The sequence below is a fragment of the Salmo trutta genome, chromosome 37 (assembly GCF_901001165.1).
Source record: "Salmo trutta chromosome 37, fSalTru1.1, whole genome shotgun sequence".
NCBI lineage: Eukaryota > Metazoa > Chordata > Actinopteri > Salmoniformes > Salmonidae > Salmo > Salmo trutta.
The window spans coordinates 16,632,645-16,648,939 of NC_042993.1; the positions used below are offsets into that span (position 1 = coordinate 16,632,645).

Here is a 16,295-nt window from a genome sequence, read left to right on the forward strand (position 1 = left end):
CCCTCCTCCATACACCTCTATAACCCTTGTCCTTCTCAGGTCGGGAGGATAGCCCACCATCTGTTCCCCTGGACCCCCCTCCTCCTCCACTCCCCTCCCTCCACCCTCCACCCCTTACGGAGCTCCTACCCTGTCGAGGTGTTTGTCTTGGGCATGGTGTGGTCTGCCCTGTCTGCTCTGTGCAGGGGAGGAAAGCCTGTCAAGGTTTGCCAGTCGCCCATTATGTCCCTGCTGGCGCATCGTAGTTCATCATCATCTCTTCTAATGCTTTCTGCTTTCCTAGAGACCCATCCCTTCGCCCAGGACTGTTGCTGTTTTCATAGAAAGCCCTTCAGTTTAGGTGTGATTGTCATTATGCATTTTGAGAGTCAACAGCAGATGCATCCCTCACTGGAGTACCAATCATTTCATCATACTCAGCTTACCTCCATTTAACCGTAGTTATAGTTGTTGTGCTTGCAAACATTATGTAGTCTAGCGAGCCACTGCCAATTAAAACAATGCTCTAGATAAATTAAGTCCTTCATGTTGTGTATACTGTATATAACGTACTGTTGTTCAGTAGCAAGTATAAACTCCCTGTTTTTTGTTATTGTTGATACTCCCTAGGCTCTCCCCCTCCCTCCCTTTCTCTGGGCCAGAGACAATGCAGCCCACTGTATCTCTGTGAGTCATAAGATCAGCAGCAGGAGCCGCAGCAGCATTAGAATCACAGTATATTAATGGTTCTTCTGGGAGTGAGAACATTAGCTGGGTACATTTTTTTTTACTTTGAATAGAGACACATTATTGAGAAACGTTATTGAAAAACATTATTGGAACAACACCAGGATGACCAGTAGTTGCAGCAGCAGCAATAGACCTGGGGTACTGTTGAATATACAGTTGAAGTCGGAAGTTTACATACACCTTAGCCAAATACATTTAAACTCAGTTTTTCACAATTCCTGACATTTAATCCAAGTAAAAATTCTCTGTTTTAGGTCAGTTAGGATCACCACTTTATTTAAAAAATTTGAAATGTCAGAATAATAGTAGAGAGAATGATTTATTTCAGCTTTTATTTCTTTCATCACATTCCCAGTGGGTCAGAAGTTTGCATACAGTCGTGACCAAATGTTTTGAGAATGACACAAATATGAATTTTCACAAAGTCTGCTGCCTCAGTGTCTTTGGATATTTTTGTCAGATGTTACTATGGAATACTGAAGTATAATTACAAGCATTTCATAAGTTTCAAAGGCTTTTATTGACAATTACATGAAGTTGATGCAAAGTGTCAATATTTGCAGTGTTGACCCTTCTTTTTCAAGACCTCTGCAATCTACCCTAGCATGCTGTCAATTAACTTCTGGGCCACATCCTGACTGATGGCAGCCCATTCTTGCATAATTAATGCTTGGAGTTTGACAGAATTTGTGGGTTTTTGTTTGTCCACCCACCTCTTGAGGATTGACCAGAAGTTCTCAATGGGATTAAGGTCTGGGGAGTTTCCTGGCCATGGACCCAAAATATCGATGTTTTGTTCCCCGAGCCACTTAGTTATCACTTTTGCCTTATGGCAAGGTGCTCCATCATGCTGGAAAAGGCATTGTTCGTCACCAAACTGTTCCTGGATGGTTGGGAGAAGTTGCTCTCGAGGATGTGTTGGTACCATTCTTTATTTATGGCTGTGTTCTTAGGCAAAATTGTGAGTGAGCCCACTCCCTTGGCTGAGAAGCAACCCTACACATGAATGGTCTCAGGATGCTTTACTGTTGGCGTGACACAGGACTGATGGCACCGCTCACCTTGTCTTCTCCGGACAAGCTTTTTTCCGGATGCCCCAAACAATCGGAAAGGGGATTCATCAGAGAAAAGGACTTTACCCCAGTCCTCAGCAGTCCAATCCCTGAACCTTTTGCAGAATATCAGTGTGTCCCTGATGTTTTTCCTGGAGAGAAGTGGCTTCTTTGCTGCCCTTCTTGACACCAGGCCATCCTCCAAAACTCTTCGCCTCACTGTGCGTGCAGATGCACTCACACCTGCCTGCTGCCATTCCTGAGCAAGCTCTGTACTGGTGGTGCCCCGATCCCGCAGCTGAATCAACTTTAGGAGACTGTCCTGGAGCTTGCTGGACTTTCTTGGGCATCCTTAAGCCTTCTTCACAACAATTGAACCGCTCTCCTTGAAGTTGTTGATGATCCGATAAATGGTTGATTTAGGTGCAATCTTACTGGCAGCAACATCCTTGCCTGTGAAGCCCTTTTTGTGCAAAGCAATGATGACGGCACGTGTTTCCTTGCAGGTAACCATGTTTGACAGAGGAAGAACAATGATTCCAAGCACCACCCTCCTTTTGAAGCTTCCAGTCTTATATTTGAACTCAATCAGCATGACAGAGTGATCTCCAGCCTTGTCCTCGTCAACACTCACACCTGTGTTAACGAGAGAATCACTGACATGATGTCAGCTGGTCCTTTTGTGGCAGGGCTGAAATGCAGTGGAAATGTTTTTGGGGAATTCAGTGAATTTGCATGGCAAATAGGGACTTTGCAATTAATTGCAATTCATCTGATCACTCTTCATAACATTCTGGAGTATATGCAAATTGCCATCATACAAATTGATGCAGCAGACTTTGTGAAAATTAATATTTGTGTTATTCTCAAAACTTTTGGCCACGACTGTACACTCAATTAGTATTAGGTAGCATTGCCTTTAAATTGTTAACTTGGGTCAACCATTTCGGGTAGCCTTCCACAAGCTTCCCACAATAAGTTGGGTGAATTTTGGCCCATTCCTCCTGACAGAGCTGGTGTAACTGAGTCAGGTTTGTAGGCCTCCTTGCTTACACACGCTCTTTCAGTTCTGCCCACAAATTTCTATAGGATTGAGGTCAGGGCCTTGTGATGGCCACTCCAATACCTTGACTTTGTTCTCCTTAAGCCATTTTCCACAACTTTGGAAGTATTCTTGGGGTCATTGTCCATTTGGAAGACCCATTTGCGACCAAGCTTTAACTTCCTGACTGATGCCTTGAGATGTTGCTTCAATATATCCACATAATTTTCCTGCCTCATGATGCCATCTATTTTGTGAAGCGCACCAGTCCCTCCTGCAGCAAAGCACCCCCACAACATGATGCTGCCTCCCTTGTGCTTCACGGTTGGGTTGATGTTCTTCGGCTTGCAAGCCTCCCCCATTTTCCTCCAAACATAACGAGGGTCATTATTGCCAAACAGTTCTATTTTCGTTTCATCAGACCAGAGGACATTTCTCCAAAAAGTAGGATCTTTGTCCCCATGTGCAGTTGCAAACCGTAGTCTGGCTTTTTTATTGCAGTTTTGGAGCAGTGGCTTCTTCCTTGCTGAGCGGCCTTTCAGGTCATGTCGATATAGTATTCGTTTTACTGTGGATATAGTTACTTTTGTACCTGTTTCCTTCAGCATCTTCACAAGGTCCTTTGCTGTTGTTCCCAAGGATGAACCAGACTTATGGAGGTCTACAATTTTTTTCTGAGGTCTTGGCTGATTTCTTTTCATTTTCCCATGATGTCAAGCAAAGAGGTACTGAGTTTGAAGGTAGGCCTTGAAATACATCCACAGGTACACCTCCAATTGACTCAAATTATGTCAATTAGCCTATCAGAAGCTTCTAAAGCCATGACATAATTTTCTGGGATTTTCCAAGTTGTTTAAAGGCACAGTCAACTTAGTGTATGTAAACCTCTGATCCACTGGAATTGTGATACAGTGAATTATAAGTGAAATAATCTGTCTGTAAACAATTGTTGGAAAAATGACTTGTGTCATGCACAAAGTAGGTGTCCTAACCGACTTGCCAAAACTATAGTATATTAACAAGAAATTTGTGGAGTGGTTGAAAAACGAGTTTTAATGACTCCAACCTAAGTGTATGTAAACTTCCGACTTCAGCTGTAGCATCTCCGTAGTCTCACCGCAGGCTTATTTATTGATGTCAGAAACAGGCAGAAAGAAGCAGAAAACCAACCACAATCCCAGCTACAGAGCAGAGGGGCCTTGTCTGTTTTTAGTCAAGAAGAACTAAGTAGAGCATTTAAGATGGCGCCGGAGCAGAAGGCAGACGTTTTACGTGCCCTCAACCGATTGTGGTTTTTGTTTGTTTATCTGCGTTGTTTGTAACTTATTTTTTTACTCTTTTTGTACATAATGTTGCCGCTACCATCTCTTATGACCGAAAATAACTTATAGACATCAGGACTGCGAATACTCACCATGGACTAGCAGAATCCTTTTTCTTCTTTCACAACTCTGACGAGCCCGAGGCGGAGGATATATGGCTCCCTCAGGAACAGGCCCTGACCCCAGTGATCTGCGTGAAGAGGAGGCGGAGAAGCCCGAGACAATCGAATAAACCCCCACTCCCCTCAATTCTGCAAGCAAGCATGCAATCTTTGGACAAAAAAATGGACAAGTTATTGGGAAGATTAAACTACCAACGGGACATTAAAAACTGTTACATCTTATGCTTCACGGAGTCGTGGCTGAACAACGACAATATCACCATACAGCTGGCTGGTAATAGGATGTACCGGCAGGATAGAACAGCGGCGTCTGGTAAGACAAGGGGTGGCGGTCTATGTATTTTTTTAAACAACAGCTGGTGCACGATATCTAAGGAAGTCTCAAGCTATTGCTCGCCTGAGGTAGAGTTTCTCATAATAAGCTGCAGACCACATTACCTACAGAGAGAGTTTTCATCTATATTCTTTGTAGCTGTTTACATACCACCACAGTCAGAGGCTGGAACTATGATAGCATTGAATGAGCTGTATTCCGCCATAAGCAAACAATAAAACGCTCACCCAGAGGCGGCGCTCCTAGTAGCCGGGTACTTTAATGTAGGGAAACTTAAATCAGTTTTACCAAATTTCTTTCAGCATGTTAAATGTGCAACCAGAGGGAAAAGAACTCTGGACCACCCATACTCCACACATAGAGATGCATACAAAGCTCTCCCTTGCCCTCCATTTGGCAATCTGACCATAATTCCATCCTCCTGACTCCTGCCTACAAGCAAAAAGTAAAGCAGGAAGCACCAGTGACTAGATCAATAAAAAAGTGGTCAGATGAAGCAGATGCTAAGCTACGGGACTGTTTTGCTAGCACAGACTGGAATAGGTTCTCAGGATTCCTCCAATGGCATTGAGGAGTACACCACATCTGTCAAGTGCATCGATGAGGTCGTCCCCACAGTGACAGTACGTACATACCCCAACCAGAAGCCATGGATTACAGGTGGCATCCGCACTGAGCTAAAGGCTAGAGCTGCCGCTTTCAAGGAGCGGGACTCTAACCCGGAAGCTTTTAAGAAATCCCGCTATGCCCTCCGACGAACCATCAAACAGGCAAAGCGTTAATACTGGACTAAGATCGAGTTGTACTACACCGGCTCTGATGCTCGTCAGATGTGGCAGGGCCTGCAAACCATTACAGACTACAAAGGGAAGCACAGCCAAGAGCTGCCCAGTGACACGAGCCTACCGGACAAGCTAAACTTCTTCTATGCTCGCTTTGAGGCAAATAACACTGAAACATGCATGAGAGCGCTAGCTGTACTGGAAGACTGTGTGATCACGCTCTCTGCAGCCGATGTGAGTAAGACCTTTAGATGGTTCAACATTCACAAGGCCGGCCGCAGGGTCAGACGGATTACCAGGACGTGTACTGCGAGCATGCGCTGACCAACTAGCAAGTGTCTTCACTGACATTTTCAACCTCTCCCTGTCCGAGTCTGTAATACCAACATGTTTTAAGCAGACCACCATAGTGCCTGTGCCCAAAAACACTAATGTAACCTGCCTAAATGACTACCGACCTGTAGCACTCACGTCTGTAGCCATGAAGTGCTTTGAAAGGCTGGTCATGGCTCACATCAACACCATCATCCCAGAAACCCTAGACCCACTCCAATTTGCATACCACCCCAACAGATCCACAGATGATGCAATCTCTATTGCACTCCACACTGCCCTTTCCCACCTGGTCAAAAGGAACACCTATGTGAGAATGCTATTCATTGACTACAGCTCAGTGTTCAACACCATAGTGCCCTCAAAGCTCATCAATAAGCTAAGGACACTTGGACTAAACACCTCCCTCTGCAACTGGATCCTGGACCTCCTGACGGGCCGCCCCCAGGTGGTAAGGGTAGGTAACAACACATTCACCACGCTGATCCTCAACACAGGGGCCCCTCAGGGGTGCGTGCTCAGCCCCCTCCTGTACTCCCTTTTCACTTATGACAGCATGGCCAGGCATGACTCCAACACCATCATTAAACTTGCTGATGACACAACAGTGGTAGGCCTGATCACCGACAACAACGAGACAGCCTATAGGGAGGAGGTCAGAGACCTGGCCGTGTGGTGCCAGGACAACAACCTCTCCCTCAACATGGACTTCAGGAAAAAAAAGAGGACCGAGCACGCCCCCATTCTCATCAACGGGGCTGCAGTGGAGCAGGTTGAGAGCTTCAAGTTCCTTGGTGTCCACATCACCAACAAACTAACATGGTCCAAGCACACCATGACAGTCGTGAAGCGGGCACAACAAAACCTATTCCCCCTCAGGAGACTGAAAAGATTTGGCATGGGTCCTCAGATCCTCAAAAGGTTCTACAGCTGCACCATCGAGAGCATCCTGGTTGCATCACTGCCTGGTATGGCAACTGCTCAGCCTCCGACCGCAAGGCACTACAGAGGGTAGTGCGAACGGCCCAGTACATCACTGGGGCCAAGCTTCCTGCCATCCAGGACCTCTATACCAGGCGGTGTCAGAGGAAGGCCTTAGGAATTGTCAAAGACTCCAGCCACCCCAGTCATAGACTGTTCTCTCTGCTACCACACGGCAAGTCGTACCGGAACGCCAAGTCTAGGTCCAAGAGGCTTCTAAACAGCTTCTACCACCAAGTCATAAGACTCCTGAATATCTAGTCAAATGGCTACCCAGACTATTCGCATTGCCCCCCCACCCCCCCTCCACACCACTGCCACTCTCTGTTGTCATCTATTCATAGTCACTTTAATAACTCTACCTACATGTACATACTACCTCATCTAACCGGTGCCCTCGCACATTGACTCTGTACTGGCACCCCCTGTATATATTGATATTTTATTTTTTACTGCTGCTCTTTAATTACTTGTTACTTTTATCTCTTATTCTTATCTGTATTTTTTGAAATTGCACTGTTAGTTAGGGGCTCGTAAGTAAGTATTTCACTGTAAGGTCTACACCTGTTGTATTCAGCACATGTGATTAATACAATTTAATTTGATTAATTTGATTTGATTTCTGGAATTTTCTGGAATATTGACATTATTTGTCATCACTCAAGTTGTTTACTCGTTCCTTGCCCTTTGTGCTTTGTTTGTCCCCTCGTCTTGCCAAGTGAACAATGGAGACTTTTTTTTTTTCTTCCCCAAACTAGTCTGAACCCGGACAGAGTGCAGGTGCTGGTGCTGGTGTGTGTGTGGACAGAATGGTAACAAGGGCAGTTAGTGCGGTTGTCATAGTAACCTAGCCAGGTGTGTGTGTGTGTGTGTGTGTGTGTGTGTGTGTGTGTGTGTGTGTGTGTGTGTGTGTGTGTGTGTGTGTGTGTGTGTGTGTGTGTGTGTGTGTGTGTGTGTGTGTGTGTGTGCTTGTTTTCAGGAGGAGTTCTGTTTCCCGGTAGAGTGCTTGTCCCTGACGGTGGAAGAGGTGATGCACATCAGACAGGTGCTGGTCAAAGCAGACCTGGAGAAGTTCCAACAGTACAAGGACGTGTACAACGCTATGAAGAAGGGAAAGGTCAGTTTACCGCTGGTCATTTTCACCCAGCTGAAGTACAAGTCTCTCGGACTAAACATCACAGTACCTATTGTTGGGAAAAATCATCTTACACGTTCCTTTCAAAACATTTGTAGTCACTGGATTTGATCACACACTGCTTTTTGAATGATTTAATTGCTTTTGTCTTAAACTTTTAAACTTAAACCTGATCTGAATTAATTCTTTGTTACAGCTTTGCTTCTGTTGCCGATCCAAAAGGTTTTCCTTGTTCACCTGGTCCTACACCTGCCAGTTCTGCAAAAGGCCTGTGTGTTCACAGTGCTGTCAAAAAGTATGTCATATCTGTTCTCTCACACTGATAGAAAGTCAGCCCATAATATTGACAGTCCTATACTGTACCTCCAGTGTCTTTATGAGTGTGTTCATACTCTGCTCTATGTCTGTCTCTCTGTCAGATGAGGCTGCCCTCCAAGCCCTATGCCAACCTGCCCATCTATTCCCTGGGCTCTACCACCACTCTACCCAGGGACCGGGTAGCAGCCCTGGGGAAAGCTGCCAGTATAGCTGGTCCATCAGCCGCCCCAACAGCAGCAGCAATTTCAGCAGGAAAAGGAAAAGCAACAGTTAAAGCAGCGGCCTCAGCAGCAGCAGCAGGACCAAGCAGAGCAGCAGCAGCCCCCAAGCCTGAGAAACCCTCTACCAGCCACCACCGCCTCAGCCTTCAGAAGACCATGTCCAAGTAGGCACCCCTCTACCTCTTCTCAAGATCATAACGCTTTTTTAAATGTGCCCCTGTTTTAGATTTACAAGACATATTCTCAATTGAAGTTATGTTCTATTTTAAGAGCAACTGTAGCCGACTGAGCCCAGTGAGGGACAGGGACAGAACCTCCTCTGTTACACAACTTAGTGTTAACCTCTCCGCCCTCCCTCTCTCAGGTTGTCTAAGCACGGTAGTCTGGAGAAGTCCCAGTCCCGTGACGAGGTGGAGCTCCCAGCGGAGCTGACGGAGGACTGGAGCACCATGGAAGTGTGCGTGGACTGCAAGAAGTTCATCCATGACATCATCTCCTCCAGCAAGCACAGCCTCTCCCTGGCCACCAAGCGGGCGCGCTTAAAACGCAAGACCCAGTCCTTCTACATGTCGTCCCCCAAGGGAGCTGATTACCGACCCTCGGAAAGAACAATCAACGAGATCTAGACTCTCCCCTCGTCCTTGTCTACCTTCTCCACTGTCTTCTAGCTGCTTCCAGAACTTATGGCACAATACAGAACTCTGACTGACTGGGTTTTGATCTGGATGACCCTGCTGCGATCCGGCCTATACCAGTAGACGTGTCTAGTTTAGTCTGTCTGTCGATGCAGTCAGAGCGGGCTGTGGACCTTTACTTTTCCTTGGAGGAATGTGGACTGTGTAGTCAGTGCTTGTTGCTATGTCCTCTGATCGTCACATACAGTACCAGTACTTTCAGACAAAAGGATAATAGTCCATTTTTATACAATATTTTGTTCAGTAATGTAAATGTTCCCATAATGTTCTGCCATAGAGAGGTGGTTAAGGACACTGAATGATCAAATGTAAAGTATGAGGTAGTGTAAAGATTCAAAGTGGTATGGCCTCAGTCACCCCCTATACTGGCACAATTGGTGGAATGTGGTAGGAGCTACTCGCCCACAGAAAAATCAATGAGCACAAGGCAAAATAACGCTCCATATTTGAATTCCTCAGGCTGTGGTATTCTACTGGAAGAGAGTAGGTGTGATGCTGACAACACAAGTCCCATACTGAGAGCTGTGAACACCTTAAAGTAGAGACAATATGAGACAAAAGCAACAAACCATTGGATGATGACTTGAAAGGATATGAAACTGTAGATGTTTTTTTTACAAGTTATAATTTTCTATGGTATGGTATACATGTGTACAAATGGTTCGGCTTAGAGTCAGGTGGATTGTGATGAAAAGTTGTCTCCCCCTTTTTACTCTTCTTGACATGTTCAGGTTATTTTTAGCTGACGGTACAATAATGAGTTATGCTCATTGATGTTCTCTGGGTTCTGAGCAGTCTTGATGAAGCATCATTTTACCATAAAGAATAACAGGTAAACAAACAGCGTGTCACTTTGCTCAAAGTTGGATCATACCCATGAAGGTAGCCCAAACCTCTCACCTGTCTCTCCGTAGGCACAGGGTCTACAGGAATGTCAGGTGTCAGCTTTAGTGCCAAAAGGATTCCCTTCTGTCTAAACCATAATATAAAACCCAAATAAGTATTTTTTTTCTGGTGTAAATATTCATTGGCCTTGCTATGGATAGCCATCGCAGCCCCCGATTAGAGCATGCTTCTCTAAAAGACGTCAGACTACTGAATATACTAACCATAGAATGGTTAGTATGTTGCCAACTACCATTGTTGCATATTATTATGGGATATTAGAATCCCGTTGTCTTAACTTTTGTCATCTTCAACTTAGACCCATGCCAGGAAGTAAAAGCAGGATGTGTACCCTTCATTCAGTGCTGTGATGTTTTGTTGAGTCAACTCAACTGACATTACAAAAAAATATGTCGCATTGCATGAGCCACATCAGTTAGCATCATTTGAATGAACAGTCTTTATTACCATGGCAATCCAACATCAGTTGATAGAACATTAACCATGGAAATTATTGCATTGCAATACTATGGAGCCATTGTGAGTGTACAGATGAGTTTACCAGTCAAATTTCCAGGGTTAGAGCTTCCAACCCTGTTCTATTCATTCTATTTCTATGATACTAACGCTATGACATGATGAAGGAACAATATTAACACAGTATTTGTCACTGGTAGTTGAACACGCGTGATATCATTGAGCAAGTGCAGTAATTGTGCTAGATAATCATAACAAAAGCAGACACAAACAGTAGGAATCACTTTTTGTCAATATTTTATATAGCATGTGCCCCCAAAAATCATCTAGTCTGTTACAGTAACAAGCATGCGCCCCCAGAAATCTATTCATATTTTGTGAAAGAAATCTATACCTACTGTTATGTTGATTTTAGTTATTGATGTAAGTTTGACATGGCTTTTTCTTTGGTTTTGAATGGAATATTTCATATTGTGCAGATAAACACCCATATTCAATAACAGTACATGAAATGATCTCAAATTGTCTTTCTTTGCTTTACAATAGTTATGGTATGATTTAACATGCTTAAAACCACCCTCTGTTTTATTGTATAGGCAGCAAAGTATGGTATTACACGCTACTCTCATGTTCAACTCAAAGTCTCAAAATGATGCCTTCATGAATTTGTATATCAGTTGTGTGTGACTGTGGTGTGTCTTGACCATACAGTTTGTCTCTAAACCAGAAGCAGAAGCATATTTCGGGAGCCAGGAATCAGGATGTATGTATATTAAAATGTCTATTACAAATCAAGTCTTGTTCCTTATATTTCTGCCTTAAATACACTGCCTTCTCTCATCATTAACATATTATTGTTGTGACAGATTGAATCCACAGTGACTCAGCGTACTGTATGTAAATATTATTTATAGTAATGTCCGTCCATAGAGCAGGTCTGTGTTTCCTTGACAACTTACATCACAACTAAAATCATTTAGACTTGGGGCTATTAACTTAGCCTAGATCCAAACTAAATTGCTCTGTTTGGTAAAGTGAAACAGAACTATTCAGTTAGGATCCAGGCTACTATTAACTAGCTTAGAGATGATTTCTCACAAAACAAGTCATTGCCGGACAAAATATGGACTATAATAAGTAGAGGTGATCTACTGTGTGGTACATAAAAGAAAGCTCAAAATGTGGACTATAATAAGTAGAGGTGATCTACTGTGTGGTACATAAAAGAAAGGCCAAAATGTGGACTATAATAAGTAGAGGTGATCTACTGTGTGGTACATAAAAGAAAGCCCAAAATGTGGACTATAATAAGTAGAGGTGATCTACTGTGTGGTACATAAAAGAAAGGACAAAATGTGGACTATAATAAGTAGAGGTGATCTACTGTGTGGTACATAAAAGAAAGGCCAAAATGTGGACTATAATAAGTAGAGGTGATCTACTGTGTGGTACATAAAAGAAAGACCAAAATGTGGACTATAATAAGTAGAGGTGATCTACTGTGTGGTACATAAAAGAAAGGACAAAATGTGACAGCAACATGCATGTACTGCTGTGTAGCTTGTATCTTTAATCTGTTCAAACCTTCCAGATGTAACTCCCTCCCAGAGAGTTCAAGAAATGACGACAAAGAATAATAAAAATGTAATGCAATACCTTCATAATGTTCTAGGGATATTTCATTAACTTACATGCCAGCTTTTCAAGCAAAAAATGATATTGAGAAACAAAATTATTGAGAAAAAATATTGTTCATTGACAGATAAAACAATAACAATTTCTGTACCCTATAATAAATTTTTTTTTATAAAGAAATAACCTATTTCAACAAATGTTGATAACTTAGTAGAACAGTGAATATGTACAGTATAATTTTCAGTAAAGATACGTCAGTATGCCCTAACACATGCATTCAAATGAATACATTAAGAATACATTCAAAGTAAAACAGCACCTTTTAATTTGTTACAGCATTAAATACTTAAAATAAATAAAATGCACTTTATCAATAGCAGTGGTCAGTGCGGTCATTATACATTGGGTTCACAGAACGTAATGTATGTACTGTATGATTCAATACTTATTCCATAAGTCTACGGACCAAAAATATGGTACATTCTTTGATTATGTAGGGTTAAGTTATACTATCCAAACAATACACTGCAATTTACAATACATATACATTCCCCAGAAATCAAGTTCATTGACACAGCAAGGAACATTACAATGTAGCCAATGGTCATACATTTTGTCCCCATATCACTTATGGGGATTGAGAGCCACGGTTGCCCGTGGTGCAGTAGCTTGCTCAAGGGCACAACAGCAGGAGATGGCGTCTAGGATAGAAGAGCCATATATGTATGGCTCTGTAGGATACTGATGCAGTGCCACACAACAACTAGTTTAGGCATTAACTCCACATTTTTAAGGTTAGGGTTAAGTTTAGGCATTACCTCCAAACTTTTAAGGTTAGAGTTAAGTTTAGGCATTAACTCCGAAATCTTAAGGTTAGGCATTAACTCTGAATGGTTAAGGTAAGTGTTAAGGTTTGGGATAGGCTTAAAACAAAAATCTCAAAAACAACTTTCTATTACCTGATTCGAACATGTAACGTTTGGCACCAGAGGCAGGTAGCCTAGCAGTTAAGAGCATTGGGCCAGTAACCGAAAGGTCACTGGTTTGAATCTCTGAGACGACTAGGTGAAAAATCTGTCGATGTGCCCTTCACCAAGGCACTTAACACTAATTGCTCCTGTAAGTCACTCTGGATAAAAGAGTCTTCTAAATGACTTAAATGGAAACTAGTTGGTGGTGTGTGAGGGGAGTTTCCCCAATACAATGTAAACCACTTTGAGCATCTGGAAAAGCACTACACAAATCCAATCAGTTACTTTCATTAATGAGTTCTTCTTCTTCCCCTTCTTCCTCTTCCGGTGTGTCTTCAACCTGCAGGTTGTTGTTGTCTCCGATGATGACATACTGCAGTTGGGACCCATAGACCTGGACACTCCTCTGGAGCTCTGGATCTGGCCAGGCCTGTGCTGCTCTCTGGTGGTCACTGGTGGTGTTGCCTCCCATTGTCTCTGTAATAGAGACATGAATGGAATGCAGTGCAGAACATGAACGTTATGAATCTAATGGCTTCTTTGAACTCATTACAGAAAGGTAAATTGAAGGGTAAATTTTCATTCTTAAGGTCCGAGCGCCAATGGTGCAGGTCAAAAAGAGAAGTGAATAATTATAATAAAAATATATACATATGCGCTTGTATCTGTCAATGTGCTTTAATCTTGTAACACACAATTTTAAATATATGAAATGATGAGAATTTGACTGTAACTTACCATGCCTAGAATCCTCTGAACCCATCCTCTGAGGTTGTTGTATACACGTTGTCACACCTTGAAAGTTGCCATCTCCAATGATGCAGTTACTCAAATTGGAATGGCTGATGTTGATGACGTAAGTTGGGGCAGTGTTGGTCCTCCTCTCTGTTGTTTGGGGTGTGAGAAAAAAGGGAAGAGGTTGAAAAATGGGAAATAGTCTGTTGTTGACAACAGTATCCCGGCGATTCCCGTTGCGTCATGATGATGACATAATGTAAAAACCTCTATGAGCTTTAGTTTTGGACACGTGGAGAAACCCTTTAGATTTAAGCCTACACTTTATCTTTAAAAAATATATATTTTACATGAGGAATGGAACATTCTTGGGCGTCACCTGCATCGGACACCAAATGGTGCTGGGTTTCCAGTGCTTTCAAAAGTTAAAGTGGGGTAGAATTTGGCTTACCATATAACATACTACAAAGAAAACGTGCTGCAAAATAGGCCAAGTTAGCCTACCTCTCTAAATGCCACATAACATTACATCTATTTTTATTTTATTTAACCTTTATTTAATTTAGAATCACAAAATCACCGTAAGCCTAGACTATTCATAACCATATTTAAATGTTGATGAAAACTACATGAAAACTATAGACATGTAGGACAAAGTAATTTCCTTGCAATTAATCAAATGAAAAAGTGTACACTTTTGAAGAGACTTACCTGGGAGACCGGTGACTCTTTCGACCTGTGGTGGACACTGGCAACACTTTTCTAGTGAGTCGAAAAAGTGCAGACACGCATCGCGACCCTTCATCAGGATCACCTGCAGCAGTTTGGCAGCCTTCTGCATGTCTGTTCTCTGGGACCAGATCACCTGGCTCTCATACTCGGTGATGGTCCTGGAGCTCAACAAGTACACGCACAGCCTTTCCACCACACGGCATGACATAGATTTGCTAAGAGCGTGTAAATGAAGTCGCAAGCTCCTTTCTTGGATGAGAGAGCATGCAAAAATAAAAAAAATATTTCAGTGTTGTTATAACATGATAATAATATGGCATTTGCTTAATTAATGCAAAAGAAAATATGATGGAAAGATGAAAGAAGTGTAGTGTAGGCTAATGCAAAAATATCACTTTCACACCGACCCTGTTATTCTCATTGGGTATTCCCCATCAAAACCACTTTCTGACTGTAAACATAACATCATTTCGTGCCTGCCTGCCCTACATTCCTAACAAACGCATTTCCATTACATTTTAGATCTTAACATTAACACCTAACTGTATAGTTTATAGTGTAGGCCTAAATACAGAGTTTTCTTGGTTTTCATCAATCGCTTCCATACATATCATAGGCCTATCACTTTTTGTTTAGATTAGACCCATGTCACCCATCGGAATCTCGGTTAACGCAGAACTAAAATTGTAAACTGTCAAACCACGAAAAATTTGAAGAAGGTGATTTCTTACCAGGTAAAATCTCGCGTTTTTCGTTACATTGTAACATAATTGTTCATTTGACATAACAATACATTACACTAGTGCATCACTTTGTGTGTATCATTTCGACTGAGAAATGGGCTGCAATCATTTTTATAGGCTGCGGTAGCAAAACTTAAAATAAATAAAAGTCCCTGATGCTGGGGGCATGCGCAGACTGTTTTGGGAGTTTCCACTCGCTTCACCCCTCATAAGAAATTCACCAACTGCGCTTGTATTGTCAAGAAGAACATAATAACACATTTCAAGAATTACAGCAAACTGGCCATGATTTAAAGTATTGTTAACGTTACAAATACATTTGAATTATTCGAATCTTATAGGATAGCTGGAGTATCCTATGCTTAAACCAATAATTGCAAAAGCCATTTGAGCAGCACAAAAGCCATTTGAAGGTTTATCACCACAGTACATTTGGTTTCAGTTTGTATATTGGTTTGATATTCTGAGTTTTCTCGTCAATACCTCTTAGATAGAAGGTCCTAGGATGATTCAGGTGATATATCTAGAATCAGATGAGGATAAGGATCAATGTACAGGTTTTTCCCCCAAAAAAGTTACTACATGTTGGTTTCAATAGGGGAATATTGTGCAATCACTGCTGAGGGACCATCTTAAAAGTGCAATCAGCTGTACCTGTTGTTTACAGAAACTTTTTTTAAATGATTAAATCCTCTAAAGATCTTAAACCAACGGTTAAACCAACTTTTTACTCAATAATTACATTTTAAATTTGTATCTTGTTTATTTTTAATGGATTTTATGTAAAAATATGAGCTCAAAAAACATAAATAGGTCTATGATCTTTCTCACTCATATGCAACCTACTGTAGCCTACTTGCATGACCTAGAGAGCTAAAATCACTTGTGGCAAAGTCACTATTGCCTCTAATCCATGATGCACCCATTAGAATTCCCATTTTAAAGTTCCTTGATTTATAAATTAATATTTCAGAATTATCCTTTTTAATGGCTTCCGTTCCACATGTGAAAGAGATCTACAGACAAGTACAGTGTGTTCCCTGACCTCTAT

The 16,295-nt window shown here is 42.1% G+C and overlaps 2 protein-coding genes across 8 annotated transcripts in view; one reads left to right on the forward strand and one right to left on the reverse strand.

Moving 5' to 3' along the window:
- LOC115177537 (protein spire homolog 1) overlaps window positions 1–11,223 on the forward strand; it is a 57,660-nt gene extending 46,437 nt beyond the window's left edge. For 4 of the 5 annotated variants that reach the window (XM_029738415.1, XM_029738417.1, XM_029738416.1 and 1 more), the window contains 4 exons: window positions 7,677–7,814; window positions 8,029–8,127; window positions 8,252–8,535; window positions 8,736–11,223. In XM_029738415.1, the coding sequence (XP_029594275.1) occupies window positions 7,677–7,814; window positions 8,029–8,127; window positions 8,252–8,535; window positions 8,736–8,997 (783 nt within the window). In that variant the 3' untranslated portion in view covers window positions 8,998–11,223. Of the gene's footprint in view, window positions 1–39; window positions 920–7,676; window positions 7,815–8,028; window positions 8,128–8,251; window positions 8,536–8,735 lie in introns of those variants that run through there. The other variant, XM_029738420.1, reaches the window with a different exon arrangement.
- A 746-nt stretch (window positions 11,224–11,969) lies between these two features.
- On the reverse strand, window positions 11,970–16,128 carry LOC115177538 (uncharacterized). 3 transcript variants are annotated; one of them, XM_029738423.1, is made up of 4 exons: window positions 15,728–16,128; window positions 14,481–14,750; window positions 13,773–13,919; window positions 11,970–13,511 (listed from the first exon to the last, which is right to left on the reverse strand). In XM_029738423.1, the coding sequence occupies exons 2-4, from the start codon at window positions 14,707–14,709 to the stop codon at window positions 13,312–13,314; spliced, it is 576 nt and encodes a 191-aa protein (XP_029594283.1). In that variant the 5' UTR covers window positions 14,710–14,750; window positions 15,728–16,128; the 3' UTR covers window positions 11,970–13,311. The 3 variants fall into 3 exon arrangements, with proteins under 3 accessions (XP_029594283.1, XP_029594281.1, XP_029594282.1); XM_029738421.1 differs by lacking the exon at window positions 15,728–16,128 and adding an exon at window positions 15,233–15,627; XM_029738422.1 differs by lacking the exon at window positions 15,728–16,128 and having other exon boundaries at window positions 14,481–15,211.
- Window positions 16,129–16,295: the final 167 nt, after the last annotated feature.